The 16896-nt window shown below is 42.8% G+C and overlaps 1 protein-coding gene across 1 annotated transcript; it reads left to right on the top strand.

The window, feature by feature from the left end:
* The first annotated feature begins 996 nt into the window (after positions 1-996).
* PSMD6 (proteasome 26S subunit, non-ATPase 6) lies at positions 997-16675 on the top strand. The gene is made up of 8 exons (XM_049640849.1): positions 997-1224; positions 1946-2151; positions 5335-5480; positions 5729-5948; positions 6055-6163; positions 11493-11661; positions 16259-16336; positions 16463-16675. The coding sequence occupies exons 1-8, from the start codon at positions 1080-1082 to the stop codon at positions 16557-16559; spliced, it is 1170 nt and encodes a 389-aa protein (XP_049496806.1). The 5' UTR covers positions 997-1079; the 3' UTR covers positions 16560-16675.
* The last annotated feature ends 221 nt before the right edge of the window (positions 16676-16896 follow it).

Genomic DNA, 16896 nt, shown 5'->3' with positions numbered 1-16896 from the left:
AGGATGTTCATCCCAGTTGTTTTTTTCATTTTTTTTTTAATATTTATTTTTGAGAGAGAGAGAGAGAGCGCGCGCGCGCGCGCACACACACACACACACACACACACACACGAGTGGGGGAGGGGCAGAGAGAGAGGGAGACACAGAATCCAAAGCAGGCTCCCGGCTCTGAGCTGTCAGCACAGAGCCTGATGTCGGGCTCGAACTCATGGACCGTGAGATCATTACCTGAGCCAAAAGCTTAACCCACGGAGCCACCCAGGTGCCTCATCTCAGTTTTTATAGTAGGAAAACAATAACCATGGCCGACCTAAAGGTACCTCTCATGGAGGGAAGAGTAAAAGTAAATTATGGCAAATTCACCAGATGGAATTTCATGTAACTAGTACCGAGTCTGAAGACCCTATAGCAACATGAACAAAAAGGCTGAAAATGCGGGCGTGCAATGGTTTAAATGATGCATAAACAAAATGTTAATGTTGTTGTATTAAGGCTGGAATTCGGGGTGCCATTTCCTTAGACTAGAGGAAAGAACGTGGGTTTTGCAGCTGTGGACAGAGGTTATTCCCCTGGCATTGCTGAATAGCTGATAACACGGCCTTGCTCGGGCAGAGTACGGATGCCACAAATTTTGGTGCCTGTTTTTATTGTTGCTGTTATTGACGATGATGATGGTGGTGGTGGTGGTGATATTTTCAAAAACTTTGCCAGCTCCTGTCACTTAGGAACGGAATGAAAAGTACACTAGCTAAATAAAAAGCGAGGGAGGGAGACTTTTGGAAAATCGAACTTGGGAGTTGGGCCTCTAGCATACAGGGACTCTAGGGGGCCTAGAGCGAGGGAAAGCCGTTTGGGACCACACGGGGGCGCCGGCGCTCATGCCGGGCGAGGTGTTCCGTAGCGCGTCCAGCAGAGGACGCCGCTGGCGGAGGCTGACCCGGGACCGGAAGCCGGGCCGGAGGCTGCCGGGCGCGCTCGCCGACTCCTCCCGCTTCCGCTGCCGTAGCCGCCGCGGATCAGCGTCGAGTTGCCGTTCGCCCTCAGCCGCTACCGCTGCCGCCGCCGCCGCCGCCGCCGAGATGCCGCTGGAGAACCTCGAGGAGGAGGGTCTGCCCAAGAACCCCGACCTGCGCATCGCGCAGCTGCGTTTCCTGCTCAGCCTGCCCGAGCACCGCGGAGACGCGGCCGTGCGCGACGAGCTGATGGCGGCCGTCCGGGATAATAGTGAGGCCCGCGCGAGCGCCGAGTCAGCGGCCTAGGCCCGGGCTGGCCCCGCGTCCCGGAGCCCGCGGGCATTTTCCCCGCAGGGGCTCGGGGCGCCCCGTGACGGGCCCCCGGAGACCAGGCTCGCCTTCTCGGGCTCTCAGGACCTTCCCTCCCTTAGGGGTGCCCTCGGGGCCCTGGCGCCGTGCCGTCAGAGGGGTCTGCGTGTGTGGCGGCCCTTCCCCTCTGAAGGCGGCTTGGGCGGGAGTGCCGAGGTGCCGAGCTGCGTGGCCGGCACAGAAGAAAGCCTCGGGACCTGCCGTCCTCAGCGGCTAGGCCTGGGCGGGGGCGGTCCTGTAAGAGGGGCCAGCTGTCCGCACGGAGGGCAAGTCTGGGGTCGCGGAGTCGTGCGTCGCAGGCACTGGGGGGCTCTGTATCCTTGAACAGGCCTGGCGGCGCGTGTGCACAAACTGGCTTCTTTCCACTGCTTGAAGGGTTTTTTGGAACAGAAGCCGGCCGGAGGCAAACAGGATTGCCCCGTCCCCAGCCAGGACTGGCTTCGATGCTAACCTCCCAGCAGCAGGCTTTTACGTTTCGCCAGGCCCTTCGCCGGCCTCTGTCCCGTTCCTTCCCGGTGACGGGGAGGACAGCGGCTCGTGCGAGACGAAGAGGGGGGTGGGCACGGACCTGAGGGTACCAGGGGCGCCCGCTCGAAAGTCACGGCCCTCTCTTTGGCTCGCAGACATGGCTCCTTATTACGAAGCCCTGTGCAAATCCCTCGACTGGCATATGGATACAGACCTGCTCAGTAAGATGAAGAAGGCGAATGAGGAAGAGTTGAAACGTTTGGACGAGGAGCTGGAAGATGCAGAGAAGAATCTGGGAGAGAGCGAAATCCGGGATGCCATGATGGCGAAGGCCGAGTACCTGTGCCGGATAGGTGACAAGGTGAGCCGAGGTGGTCCCCCCGCCCCCCCCCCCCTTGTATAGCCGCAGATAAGCACTTTTCTAGGTTAATAACGTCTCACGTAAAAAATTAACATCCTTCTTAAAAGACAAGGGTAATGTGCTTACCTGGCCTCGTGAATGAGCACAAAAGTGAGTAAAGAGAAAGTTCTGTTGCTCTACTCTGTCAGGAGTGCCATTAAACACGGAAGTGCAGGTGCAGACGTTGTTGTGTACGGCTTCGACAACCACGGGATCATTCCCAGTAGTGCACCTTTCTTTCTCACCTTGCTTGGAAAGCATCGGCTCTTTTGGTGGAGTTAAAAAATTACTCTTTATGGAAGTAAGAGTCGCCTTCTAAGACACCGAACATGACAGTTAATGCTGAAGTTCTATTTGATTTTTCTTTGTTCCCTGCCTCCTGAAAGGTAACCTTTTTACTTCTTTTATTACAGGCATGTAAATGTACCTGTAGAAACTAGGTAGGATAGTGTTTCCAAAAAAAAAACTTTTTAGGGGCTTCTGGCTGGCTCCGTGGAGCATGTTGACCCTTGGTCTCAGGGTGGTGAGTTTGAGCCCCCGTAGAGACTACTTAAAAAAATTGTTTTAAATAAGTGGGACGTTAGGGCACCCATGTTGTTTGTTTACTTTTTCATTCAGCATTACGTCGTGATCTTTCCATGTTAACGTACATAACTCTCGCTCATTCTGGGTAATTCCTAGCTAGTAGTCCACTGTAGGGCTGTTTCCTTGGCCCTTCAGCCAATAGTGGACGTGTATGTTCTTTTCAGCTGTTTGTGCTGGTTGCTTCAGTGGGCTTCCTTGTGTATGTATGCTCATGTTCTCTCGAGAGTATTCTGGGAAATGACTTTGCTGGGACAGGGAAGGATTTTTGTAACTTCATATATATGGCCGATTCTTCCACATATCAGGCAACCTGGTTTCTTTCCCGTCAGTGCACGAGAGGAAATACCTACAGGTGTTAGATCTTTTGAATTTTTAATTTAGCAGCTGTGTTAATAGTGGGTAAGAGGATGGGCTTTGAATGTCATTAATTTTAAGTTGTGCCTCCTGAAGTATTTAGATGACAGATGTCGTGGCATCAGTATAAAAAAGTGTAATAGTGTGGATTCTTGGATCAGATGGGCCGGGTTAGAGTTCTGGTTTCAGTAATTATGATTTACTGGACCCTCCATTTCCTCATCTGTAAAATAGGGATAATGACAGTTCGTACTTAGGGTTAAAGATGGGGGCAGAGAGCTTAGCTTCGTACCCGGCAAAGAGTGCTTAAATGTTAATGACAAGAGTTATTGTTATTTTAGGCTTAAAACAAGTTTTTTCTTCTTGTACATGTAATATGTGGTCACTAAAAATTTGGAAAAATCAGAAGAGTGTAAAAATAGCTGATAGTTTGTGTGGTTTTCCCAGTTGTGTGATGTGCTTTGGTTTTAAAGAGGGTACGTTATTACGCGTGAGTGAGCAACTTAAAGCTGTTGATTCTGGATTTGAGTTTCAACAAGGACACGGTTGAGTCAACATCAGGGGTTATCCCTTGGTGATGTGCTCCTATCATTTTCCATGCTTATTAAGTAACTTTTCATTTTTTCCCTCCCATTTACTCTGATTTTTAAAAAATGTGTTTTTGCTTATTTGGGGGGGGGGGGGGAGCGTGAGCAGGGGAGGGGCAAAGAGAGAGGGAGAGAGAATCCTAAGCAGGCTCTGCACTGCCAGCATAGAGCCCGACTCGGGCCTTGAACTCAGGAACCTTGAGGTCATGACCTGAGCCGAAATCATGAGTCGGTCACTTAACTGAGCCACCTAGGCGCCCCTACTCTCATTTTTAATATGTTATTTACTCTTACTTAATGGATTTTTATTCACTGTGTTACCATTGACTACAGTCCTTATTCTTCATGGTGCTCATTTTGTTACAGATGGGTTAGTGGAAACTCCTTCAAGAAGGTTTTTTTTGTTTGACATCTCATTGGTCATCCTTATTTTCTCATATGAGAGGATGTTACAGGCTCACCTGTTATTTTTACTCTCCAAACCTGGAATCATCTGTTTCTCAGGGTGGGAAGGGAGTTGTACTTAGAAACCAAGATCTGAGTGCTGGCTGTGCCCATTGTCTTGCTAGCCCCTATTATTAATTTAAGAGGTGTAATTTATAATCACATAAAACAAGGCCAGACACATACTAAGAAGTACCAAGTATAGGGGTGTCTGGGTGGCTCAATGGGTTAAGCCCCTGTCTTCGGTTGAGGTCATGATCTCAGGGTTCATGAGTTTGAGCCCCACATCGGACTCTGCTGTCAGCGCAGAGCCTCATTGGGATCCCTCCCCGTCTTGTGCACATGCTCATGCTCTCTCTCTCTCAAAAATAAACACTAGAAAAAAAAGAAGTACCAAGTATAGACAAATGATTGTATTTACGTTGGTATTTTTAAAGCAGTAGAAACATCTTAGGGGCACCTGTATGGATCAGTCAGTTAAGTCTCTGGCCCTAGATTTCAGTTCAGGTCGTGATCGCACGGTGAGTGAATTTGAGCCTTGCGTTGGGTTTCCAGCTGGCAGTGGAGCCTGCTTGGGATATTCATTCATTCATTCTGTCTTTCCCTCTCTCCCCCCCCCCTCCCCCCCTCTCCCCCTCTCCCCCTCTCTCCCCTTCTCCCTCCACTCCCCCATCCTTCCCCAGCTCATGCTTTCTCTCAAAGTACATAAACTTAAAAAAAAAATCTCATCCCACAGTGCTTTAACATAAAATTAAATAAACATTCCTTTGTACTTTCATAGACAATGATTTAGGGAAAGTTTCTATTAACCTTTTAAGTAGTGTGATCATTTACAATAAAGTATAGTATAATTAAGAGGAAAAGTACTGAAAATGTGGAGCAAAGAATATTGAAATAATTGTGAATAAATTGTGAATATTTTTCTTACATTATTTTTTAGAATGTTGAATATATGTTTAGGCATATTTGATGTATTTTTTGTACAAGTGGAGAGAAAAGTACAATGAACCTTCATGTAGTTATCACCCACTTTCGACAATTATCAGTTTATGCCTAAGTTATTTTATCCCTGCTCCTACCTGTTCCTTCTACCCATTGTTAAGAAAATTCCAGACAGCTGATAGTTTTTGAAACTTTCAACTTTTCTCACCTGTTGCCTTGCTTTTCTTGACAGGAGGGTGCTCTGACAGCCTTTCGCAAGACATATGACAAAACCGTGGCCTTGGGTCACCGACTGGATATTGTGTTTTATCTTCTTAGGATTGGCTTATTTTATATGGATAATGATCTCATCACACGAAACACAGAGAAGGCCAAAAGGTACTCTTTAATGCTGGGGATATATTCTCTCTCAATTATGCTATAAATAAGAAACCGATGTAAGAAATTTGCCTCTTTTATTTACAACTAATAAATTGGTCAAATAATTCAAGTACTTATTTAGTAAAATATCTTCTTTAAATATTTTTTGATTCAAGTTGTTGTTTTCTCTTTGAAAATAACACAAAATTGATAAAAAGTGGCCTTGTCTATTTCCAGATTGTGACCTTACTATTTTTTATTTATAGCTTAATAGAGGAAGGAGGAGATTGGGACAGGAGAAACCGCCTAAAAGTATATCAAGGTCTTTACTGTGTGGCTATTCGTGATTTCAAACAGGCAGCTGAACTCTTCCTTGACACAGTTTCAACATTTACATCCTATGAACTTATGGATTATAAAACCTTTGTGACTTACACTGTCTATGTCAGCATGATTGCCTTAGAAAGACCTGATCTCCGGGAAAAGGTAACGACTGCATCTTTAATACTCCTATTTAAAAACTACTCACTGCTTTTCTAACTTAAGTACTCACGAAAGCACACATTTGTGTTTGTTTCTTTTTAATTTGTAGGTGATTAAAGGAGCAGAGATCCTGGAGGTGTTGCACAGCCTTCCGGCAGTTCGGCAGTATCTGTTTTCCCTCTATGAATGTCGTTACTCGGTTTTCTTCCAGTCGTTAGGTAAGGATAGAGTTCAGTTGCTCATGTTGGTTGTCTGTCTTCGTCTTAATCCTGATTCGGTGTGCAGATAACTAAGGTGACTTTTTATATATGTGAAAAACACTGAGCAGGTAGCTGCTGGTCTTTGATCGGTGCGGCTAATGTTTTGCCCCTTTTGTTTAGGGAGTGGGGTGAGCAGGCTGTGACCTGTTTTTGTATAGCCCAGTAGGCAAGATTGATGTTCACACCGTTAAAGGTTTGTTTGAAAAAAGCTTTTTTTTTAAGTTCATTTATCTTGAGAGAGTGCCCATGTGCAAGCAGGAGGGGGAGAGAGAATACCAAGCAGCCTTGGTATCAGCTCAGCACAGAGCCTGATGCGGGTCTCCATCTCTGTGAGATCATGACCCGAGCCAGAGTTGAATCACGTGCTTAACCAACTGAGCAACCCAGATACCCGTTTAAAATTTTTTTTAAAGAACTAAAAAAATAACAAAATGTTGTTGTTTTTTTTTTAAAGAACTGAGAAGAATATGTGACAGAGGGCTTTGTGCCTGTCAGTGGCTTCAAAATGTTTACCGTCTGGCCCTCTGATGAGGAAGTTTGGTAGACTCCCTGATTGAGAGTCTTAAGGGGGTAGAAGTCAGAAGTGAGCACATAGTCAGTTACAAGTATTGAGTTTTATGGGGAAAGATGTGAGGGAATCCTTCATTTCCTGTTGGGTTAATGTTAATTGAGCCTTGAATTCAACTGTGAGTCATTCTTTATGCAGTATGTAAATCTTTGGCTGATTTGCAAATCATTTTCAAGGGCTGTGAGTTGAGAAAATAATTTCGTGAAAGTACTTGTGGTATCCCTCCAAAAGTAGTTAAATGATCCTACCCAAATCTGCTTGATTTTCCTGTCGTCCCCATTCCTTTGTGGTCATTTGGTTTTCTGTTGTTGAGCACAAATACTAAGATGATAAAAAAATTGCCTTGCATCAAGTCAACCCAAAGGTCCTTCCTAAATGATCTTCCTGAAACTTGAAGAACTTGGCATTGATACATTTTCTTGCTTATGCAGCAAATTCCAGAAAGTATTTGCTTCAATAGATAGCTTTCACGAGAATTGTTAAGGGTGGGGATGGGACTCTAATGCTTGTTCGATTTTTGAAGTGGGTTTTGGCCTGATGTTTGTGGAGTGCTTTCTCTATGCACTAAAAGTTAGGCTGCTTTTTGAGAATTGATGTCACTTACCTAACGTGACGTGGGAACAGGGCCGTTACCATGATGCGTTTCCTGCTTGGCTTCATCTTCTTGTGCATACTCAGATGTGTTTGCACACAGGATTGTATTGCAGAATTATCGTTCTTCCTTTTTTATGCTTGTGGGTCTCCTGGTCATTACTGCGCTCAAATGTGGGGCCTTTCCCCTCTTCAGAATGAATCCCTCCCCTGCATTCCTGAGGAGCTCTTATTTCATGCCCCTTCCTCTTTTTTTACTGAGAAATAAATTACATACCATAAAGTTCACCTGTTTCAAGTGTAAAATTTGGTGGCCTTATTGGACAAAGTTGTGCAGTCGTCATGAATTCCTAAATATCTTCACCCTGAAAGGAAATCTGGAAGCATTGAGCTGTCACTTCCCATTCTTCCCCCAGCTACCACTAATCTTTCTATCTCCATGGATTTGCATATTTTTACTCTGACATTTCCTATAAATGGCGTCACATATATGTGGCACTTTGTGCCTGGTTTCTGTTGCCCATTTCATCGGTCATCTTGTTGTGACATCTACCAGTGCTGCATTTAGTTTTATGGCTGAATGATACTCCATTGTATGGATATACTACACTTTTAAAACCCCTTCATCAGTTGATGAACATTGGGTTGTCTCTCCTTTTTGGCTGTGATGGGCATTTGTGTGTGTTTCGTGCAGACCTTTGTTTTCATTTCTCTCATGTGTATATGTACTTAGTAGTGAAACTCCTGGATCATGTGGTAATTCTTTGATTAATATTTCAGGAACTGCTAAGCTGTTTTCCAAAGCAGCTGTATCATTTCAAGTCTCTACCAGCCGCGTGTGCAAGTTTGTTTCCTCATGTCCAGTACTTGTTACTGTGTCTTTGTGATTATAGACATCTTAGTGGGTGTGAAGTGCTATCTGGTGGTTTTGACATTTCTCTGACTCTGATCTGTCTGATGTTGAACCTCTTGTGTGCTTATTGGTCATACGACCCATTTTTACAAGAGCACATGACTTTGTGGTTCTTTCTTAGTTTGTCTCTTCCAACTAGAATTGTTGGGAGTTTTTTTTTTTTTTTTAATCTTTGTAATGAACTTGACTACCAGTACATTGCCTGTATATTAGTAAGTGCTCTGTACAAATGTCTGTTGCGTTAATTAAATCAATAACTTAAAAGAAAAGTGAGGAAAAAATACTATCGTATATGAAATTGATGGCTTTGGAAACTGGTTAAGGTATTAACCTCCTCCTATGCTCCCCATCCCTAATCAGTCTTTTATTTAAACATTGTGGATAACAGTTTTTATCTCTACCAGATTAATATGTTGCCCAGATACTTTGGATGCAGAAGACAGAATGGTTAAATTTTTTTGATGACAAAGTCATTATTTGTATCATTTCTTCTCTAGTATAGTGAGACATGTAGGGTTTATTGGGTTTTATGAGCCTTTTTTGCTTCTCCAGATGGTTATAGAGTGTGCTTTAAAATATTTCATTTGAAAAAGGAAACTGCATCTTTTTCTAGGTAATATGATTGTTTTTAAAATTAAAAATAGAGAAAATCCTATTCCCACATCCATACCTGTGTTCACTCATCAAATTCTTCCAGAGAGAACCATTTTATAGATCTTTCCAAATCTTTTATTCATTCAAACATACTTGAAGAAATGGAAAACAACATAACAAAAAACCCAAGGTTGTACGTACGCATGGAGAAATTTCAAAGAATGTTATTTAAAGAAGAAAATGGGTCTCCCTAACTGATGCTTGCCAGGGTCCTTTCTCTAGAGGTGTTTACTGCTCTCAAGTTTCAAATGTGTCCTTCAGGGACATTTGTGTCCACAGATACAAGCATGTAACACCATCGTTAAACATATGTGGGTGTATTTTACATGCTGTTTCCTAAGTCGCTTTTTTTTCTCTTCTCAGTATAACGTGAATATCTTTTCATGTCTCTATAAAAATAGTTGGTCATTGAGTTAGTATTTGTAAGCAGCTGTCACGTATCAGACACTGCATATGTGGTGGCAAATCAAACACGCGGAGCTGCTTGGACGTTCTGGTTACCCTCTTTTTTTTTTTTTTTTTTTTTTTTTAATTTTTTTTAAGGTTTTATTTATTTTTGAGACAGAGAGAGACAGAGCATGAACGGGGGAGGGGCAGAGAGAGAGGGAGACACAGAATTGGAAACAGGCTCCAGGCTCTGAGCCATCAGCCCAGAGCCCGACGCGGGGCTCAAACTCACGGACCGCGAGATCGTGACCTGAGCTGAAGTCGGACGCTTAACCGACTGAGCCACCCAGGCGCCCCTCTGGTTACCCTCTTAAAAGACCTTCTGTTTCAGCGTGTTGGATGTGCCATAATCCATCCTCTACTGATGAAAAATTACGCTGTTTACAGTTTTCTCCTATTGTGAACAACTTTGTTTTGAACATTCTCTTATAATTCATTTTTTCTATTTCCACTTATTTCCTTAGGAAGAAACCCAAGAAAGTGAATTTTACAAAGTATAAACACAATACATCTTGATCACTGTTGCCCTCCAGAAATACTCTGCCAATTTACATTTACACTTTTTTATTGAAGTATAACTGAAATGCAATGTCAGTTTCAGGTGGACAACATGGTGATTTGATGTTTATATACATTGTGAAATGATCACCATATAAATCTTGTTACCATCTGTCACCATACAAAGTTAATACATTATTGACTATATTCTGTGTCCCCATGGATTTATTTTATGTATAAACCATTTCTACTCTCAAATCATTTTAAGAGAGCCTGGCCCCTTGCCCCCGTACTGCTAACCAGTCTGAGAGGAGGAAAATAATTATGTTGATATTTTATTCATTTCTTGTTTCCAGGGATGGTTTATATTTAACTCTTCAGTGTTCTTTTAAATGGCACATAAATGACAGAAGATGTTTTATGTTAGGCTTATGGATATGACCCATCCTGACCAACAGTTAGATTCCCTGTCTCCTCCCTGGGTTTTCTTGCTGTATTTTCCAGTTTTATGGAGATAGGACATATTGTGTAAGTTTAAGCTATACAACATAATGACTTGATATTTATGCATTTATTTTATTCATGTGAATAAGCATTATCTTGTTATAGGGCCATTGGTTTCCATGTTGCTAAACCACGCATTGCTTCACTCAGCCTTCTCTCCTTTGATGTTGACCAGCCTTTGCATCATGCCCGCATCTTTGTTCTCTTGAACGATAACACACCTTTGTTTTCCCCAGACCTACCACCTTATCCTTTGTCAGACCTCTTAGTGACTGCCTCAGACTTGGTCATTGCTCTTGTCCCCGTCTTCATTCTGTCAAGTACATCTGGATGGCAGTGATTTCCAAATTCATGTCTCCAGCCTCAAACTTTCCAGTGAGCGCCAGACCCATGCCTGAATGTCTCCTTAATATCTTCACTTGGATGTCTAAAAGGGGAATCCACATGAACACTGTGAATCTCCCTTTCCCTGCCTCCAAAAAACCTCCCAAACCAAGAAACAAAACAAAACAGTTCTCCTTCTCCAGGGATTTGCATCTTGTTAAAGCCAGAAACATAAGTATATTTTTTATTTTTTTGGTCTTGGTTACCTTCCTTCTCCCCATATCTGTCTCTGTGTTGCTGTGTTTTGAATCTGTCCTCCTTTCTATTCTGGGCCGAGCTGGGCTCTTCCTGCCTTGGGACTTCTGCATTATTTGCATTGCTCTGTGCCTCCTGCTGTTTGGCCACTTCCTCAGAGGGGTTCCCTGTCCACCCCAAACCACAGGAAGGCCTCCTAGTCACTGTTACGTCGCTCTTCTGTTTTCTACACAGAATTTATTACTAAGAATGTCTTGTATATTCATTTATCTCTTTTCTTTGAAAACTTAGTTTCTGTGGTAGCAGGGTCTTGGCTTTTTGGTTTACTGCCGTGTCCTTACTCTTCAGAGCAGTGATGCATAGTAGTTATGTAGTAAAATAATTTGTGTGGATTGTTCGTTAATATCCCATATATATATTTTAACCACTTTTAGTGACTTCTAAGAGCTCCTTAGAATCAAAGCTATTAATTCTTATGTTATAAACATGGTCTCTGATTTCTCTCTTACAATTTGTCATCTTATTTGTTGCAGCTGTTGTGGAACAGGAAATGAAAAAGGACTGGCTTTTTGCTCCTCATTATCGATACTATGTAAGAGAAATGAGAATTCATGCATACAGCCAGCTGCTGGAATCCTATAGGTCATTAACTCTTGGCTATATGGCAGAAGCCTTTGGTGTTGGTGTGGAATTCATTGATCAGTAAGTTTAACAATTATGTTAATGTAGATCCCTTGAAGTTATGTGTCAACTTGTACATTTTCTCAATGGACATTGCTTCCCTCAATTGTAAAAAAAAAAAAGTGAGTTTTTCTCTAAATATTATCAAAACAGTCATCTGTCATTTCTGCCTTCATGACATGCCCCTTTTAGTAACAGATGGGGTATCAAGTTGTGGAGAGGTTAAGTGATTTTGCGAAAAGGTTGTTAGGACCAGTTACTACTACAATAGTATCGTGTTCCTTCTCTGTGGACTACATTGCTGCTATAGTAATGACTCTGATGCCTTTCTTAGACCTCACATTAAGATCCTACTGTCTCTGGTAATGCCTCAGGTTTTTTGGCTACTGCTGCTATTCCGGTCACATTAGTTGTTAAAAATGGGACTTTTAGCCCTTGAATCAGTGATTCATCAAATACTTGCTAAGCCTTTATGCTGTGGTTGGCACTGTTCCAGGTCCTTGTCGTTATGGGCTTTAATACTCTTTATATGGGGAGAGTTAGCTGGTAGGCAAATCAATACATAAGGTAAATTGAGATAGAAATGAATCTGTGGAGACAATGGAACAGAAAGATGTGTTTGGCTGCAGTGTATTGGTAGTGTTGGGGGTGGGGTGGGGTGGGGTGGGGGAGCTGTGGGAGAGTCAGGCAGATACGTGTTTGTTTGTGCAGGGCCTGGTAGGCCATGGTATGGAGCTTTGGTTTTAATCTAGGCCCTGTGGAAAGCCCCTGGAGGATGTTACGCATGAGAGTGATACGTTTTCATGCTGTGTCTTAGACTGCAAGGGGACAGGGAGACTAGTTGAGCTGGCCGTTCAGTACAGTAGCTCATGGAGGAAATAGGTGGTGGCCTGGACAAGGGTGTGGGAGGAGTACACATTCAGAATATGTGCTGTCCTTAGAGTATCTGGATCAGTGCTTCCCAAATACAGGTCTTATAAACGTTGGTGATAGTTTTCAGTGGCCCACAATGAACAAGATGGTAAAGTTAAATCATGCTATATTTCATTTAAAAAAAGAACATTCTCATTTTAGGGGTTGGATTTTTCTGGTTTATTACGAAAAATTTCAAATCTGTAGGAAATGCTAAGGGGTTACGGTGTTGATTGTATCGTTAACATTTTGTTGTATCTGGTTTACTCTGTATCTGTATATCCTAGGTTTCAAACATTTCAAAGTAAAGTTTAGCCACCCGTACATTCCATCCCTACTTGCTTCAGCATGCATATTTGCTTATAGGCTTGTTTGGAGGTAATGTTTACATCTGGGTGAGAGACACAGATCTTCAGTAGGACCTGAGCTCCTCTATTGAGCTGTCACTATCAGAAATCCCCTTATACTCTTCCTTTGAAAGAAAAAAGGCAGTGATTGTTTTGTTTGCATTTTAAAAATTATTGTTACCAAAATAGAAGGCTGGTATGCCTAGGTTGGTTTTAGTTCTGAATTGAACTAGTCTGTGAAATTCCAATCTGGTAACTACTGCCCAGCAGAGTTGGTTCCTGGAATGGGGGGTGTCCGTTAAGAATGTGATTGTTAAGGACTCACTGGAAGGGGTGGCTTACTGTGGTGAGTAGTGCATGCAAAACCAGGGCTGGCCTGGCTGCTTCTAGCTTTCTCACTGAATAGCTATGTGGCCTTGGTCTGATTCTGTCCCTTCCTCAGTTTCTTAACTGTGCCACGGAGGTGATCCAGCCTTCGCTACTTGGGGGCTATTTGAGGCTCAAAATGACATTGTGGATAAGGTGCAGAACAGCAGGAATGTGCCATTAGACATACTGCAGTGTTCAACTTACTATGATGACCTGAGTTCTGGATGGTGTATTTCAGATGGTATGTGACTTTTTTTCCTTCATGGTTGCAGGCCGGCTCTAAAGGCAAAAGTTGTATGTACACACAGAGCTCTAGTTGTTACCTAGAAATAAATTTCTGACACCCAATTCACATCTGGGTTTTTCCTGGATCCCTTTTTTTTTTTAATGTTTATTTTTAAGAGAGAGGGAGAGACTGAGTACAAGCGGGGGAGGGGCAGAGAGAGCGGGAGACACAGAATCTGAAGCAGGCTTCAGGCTCTGAGGTGTCAGCACAGAGCTGGAGGCGGGGCTTGAACCCACAAGCCGCGAGATGACGACCTGAGCCGAAGTCGGAGGTTTGACGGACTGAGCCACCCAGGCACCCCTTCCTGGATCCTTTTTATTCCTCCCTTTAAGAAGGGTCTGAATTAGTAATTTTGAACATAATTCTCCATCACTCTTCCACTTCCTTAGATATTGTTGGAGAATGGGAAGGAGCCATTACTTGAGTAAACACTACTCTCTTGACAGGTTTAAGGTTACCCGTGATCTGCATTACACCATTTTGTGTTGGTAGGTCTTCTGCTTGAAACCTGGGATGCAAATCTGGTTTTTAGGTTATTTGTTCAGTAAGTACTCCGTTCATCCTTGCTGCATACTTTCTGTGTGTGTGGCACCATGCTGCAGGCTTGGGAAAATACTCCCTGCTGGCAGGACGAGCAAACGTGGGATGTGTTCGGTTGGCACAGAGGAGAGGACAGGTGGTTTGGATCTAAAGCAGGGAAATGGGACCTGCATGCAAACCTGGGGACTTACCAGTTAAACAGCAGGGAAGCTGCGCCCAGATTATTCTTGGGGTGTAGAGTTCAGAATGAGCATACCTGGGAGTCAGTATGTGTAATTCAAGTGCCTGAGAAACGGACACAGATGGCTCCTTGTGCACCTTTAGACTTGAGGTCATTGCATTTTTAAGATTTCCCTAAGAAGGAATAGGGGGCTTTCTCGGTGGAAGCAGCAGCACAAAAAATGTAGGAGGGTGTGGTGTGTTAGGAGGGTGTGTCTGTTCAGAAACAGACAAGCAGGGTTCTGAATGCCAGACTGAGGAGTCTGCCCCACCAGTCCAGGCACAGGTAAGTGAGGCTCTGAAATCTGGGGGTGCTGGGAGTGACAAGCACCTTGGGCATCCACGGTCAGGCTCTGGGGTTGAGCAGTCTGTCCTAACCTCAGCAGAGGGCATTCTGGAGTTTGTGTCTAGAGCTTGTGTGTAAGTCAGAGCTGCTTTCAGAGGTTCCCGGATCTGGGTGCAACCATTAAGGCTGCCGGTGGTTACATTTGGTGTAATTTTCTGTGTGAACCTCAGTGCCAGAGTAGTAGTTGTAAATGGGTTAGCAGCTGCCTCTGGAAATGGAACTATTTCAGTCTTTGCAAAACGAACACAAGTGAGTTTAGACAACCCAAAAAAGTTGAAAAAGACCAGTGGTTGGATTAGATAGATTTTTGAGGGTAAGTGTGCCACCTGTGTATCTGTCTCCCAATAGCATAGCTTTTTCAGCTTTCAAGCTCTTTGAAGCTCATAACCAGATTTTCCGAAATTATACATTTCCTTATTAAAAATGCTAATTCTTTCTCACTCTTAATACCAAGATTCAATAATAACGTTTAGTTCCTTTGCATCTTATTATATCACTCGCTCTTCTGTAAGTGGGAGACATTACTTTCTTCTCCCCAGTATGATGGCATTACAGCTTTGATTTGCATTTTTAATGAGTAAAATGGATCTTCCTTGTGTATATAACTTTGCCCACATTTTCATGAGCCATTTGATCTGTGGGTTTTTTTGGTTTTTCTTTTTTGTAATTTACACTGCCAACATCTTCTGTCCATGTTGTCATTTAGTTTGTGACTTGGTTTTGGTGATGGTATCCTATGTAGAAATTCTCTTTACATAACCAGGTTTATCAGGGGGTTTTTAAATAGAGTTTCTGGGATTTGTCACAATTAGTTGCCTTAATACCATTCTCAGCACTTTTGTCAGAGATTTGTTAAGATTCAGTCTCTTTGTTGGTGTTCATATGCTAGGATCAGGATGTTTTAGCGTCTGGGAAAGTAATATGTCATATACTTTGTATTTAAATTGAGCTGTTCTATTACAAGTAGATTATTTTAAAGAAGTCATCTTTCCATTTATTCTCTTGGGTAGCATTGCAAAGTCTTCAGCTTTTGTACATCTGTAAGCATTTACTTTTCCCTCTGTGTTGGTAGACGATCTCTGGTAATGCTAGTCCTGTCTGACCATGTTCTAGATAGCTTCAGTTTGAGGTTTGGGGTCATGACTGTATAGGTATTCCGAAAGACCTTTTTCACAACAGACTAATATCATCTGTTCATTCCTGATCCTAATTTAGCCTGGCATCTTCTTAGGTCTTAAAAATAATTTGCCAGCTTTTTTTTTTCCACCTCCATGCTCAGAAGGGATTTTGAAAATCCAGAGCATGATCTGCTCTTGTTGTATCACGTGCCTCTGTCCCTCCAGGCTTTTCTTTGGAGCTTTAAAGATGTGCTTACGAATAATTTCATTCACTAAATAGGAAATTTCGTACTCAGCAGAGGAGCCTGCAGTATGCCAAGATCTTCTCGGCTACTGCATATTCAGTAGCTCAGCCTGGAAGCAAACTAAATGTCCCCTTGAGAGAGAGTGGAGACATGTATTTAGGGCAGTTTATGTTTTTTAAGAATTCTGTATAAGGCTAACACTAATGCCTTTTCCCCCCACCCCCTCTTGATTATAGGGAACTCTCCAGATTTATTGCTGCAGGGAGACTACACTGCAAAATAGATAAAGTAAATGAAATAGTGGAAACCAACAGGTACTGTTAAGTTTGTGTATCACTGTGTATCAGAATAAGGGGCATTCTTTTAAAAGCAGGCCGACTACTGTTGTGGAGTAATGTGACTGGTAAATAATGCCATCTTTTTCTTGAATTTATTTATAGACCTGATAGCAAGAACTGGCAGTACCAAGAAACTATCAAGAAAGGAGATCTGCTACTAAACAGAGTTCAGAAACTTTCCAGAGTAATTAATATGTAAAACCATGTAAACCAAGGATTTCCTTTAGAGATAACTATTTGGAATTTTTATAGCTTACTTTACTATGTGCCCAGTTCAACTGTATAAAATAAACACTGCATTGTTGCTTCTTTCGATTTACTTTTTTCTTATTAATACCTACTTTTAAAGAATGGAGGCTGGTGATATTAAAATAATGCCACTTTGATAATCAGAGACGATAGAGCTGGAGTTCAAATCTGAGCTTTATACAAAAGTCTCCTGAATTTTAGAAGAAGAGTACATACTTGGGACGCCTGGGTGGCTCGGTTGGTTAACCAACCGACTCTTGGTTTCGGCTCAGGTCATGATCTTGCGG

Source organism: Panthera uncia, chromosome A2, assembly GCF_023721935.1.
Source record: "Panthera uncia isolate 11264 chromosome A2, Puncia_PCG_1.0, whole genome shotgun sequence".
Lineage (NCBI taxonomy): Eukaryota > Metazoa > Chordata > Mammalia > Carnivora > Felidae > Panthera > Panthera uncia.
The sequence above is the reverse complement of the archived record's forward strand: the minus strand, read 5'-3'. Positions and strand labels throughout refer to the sequence as shown.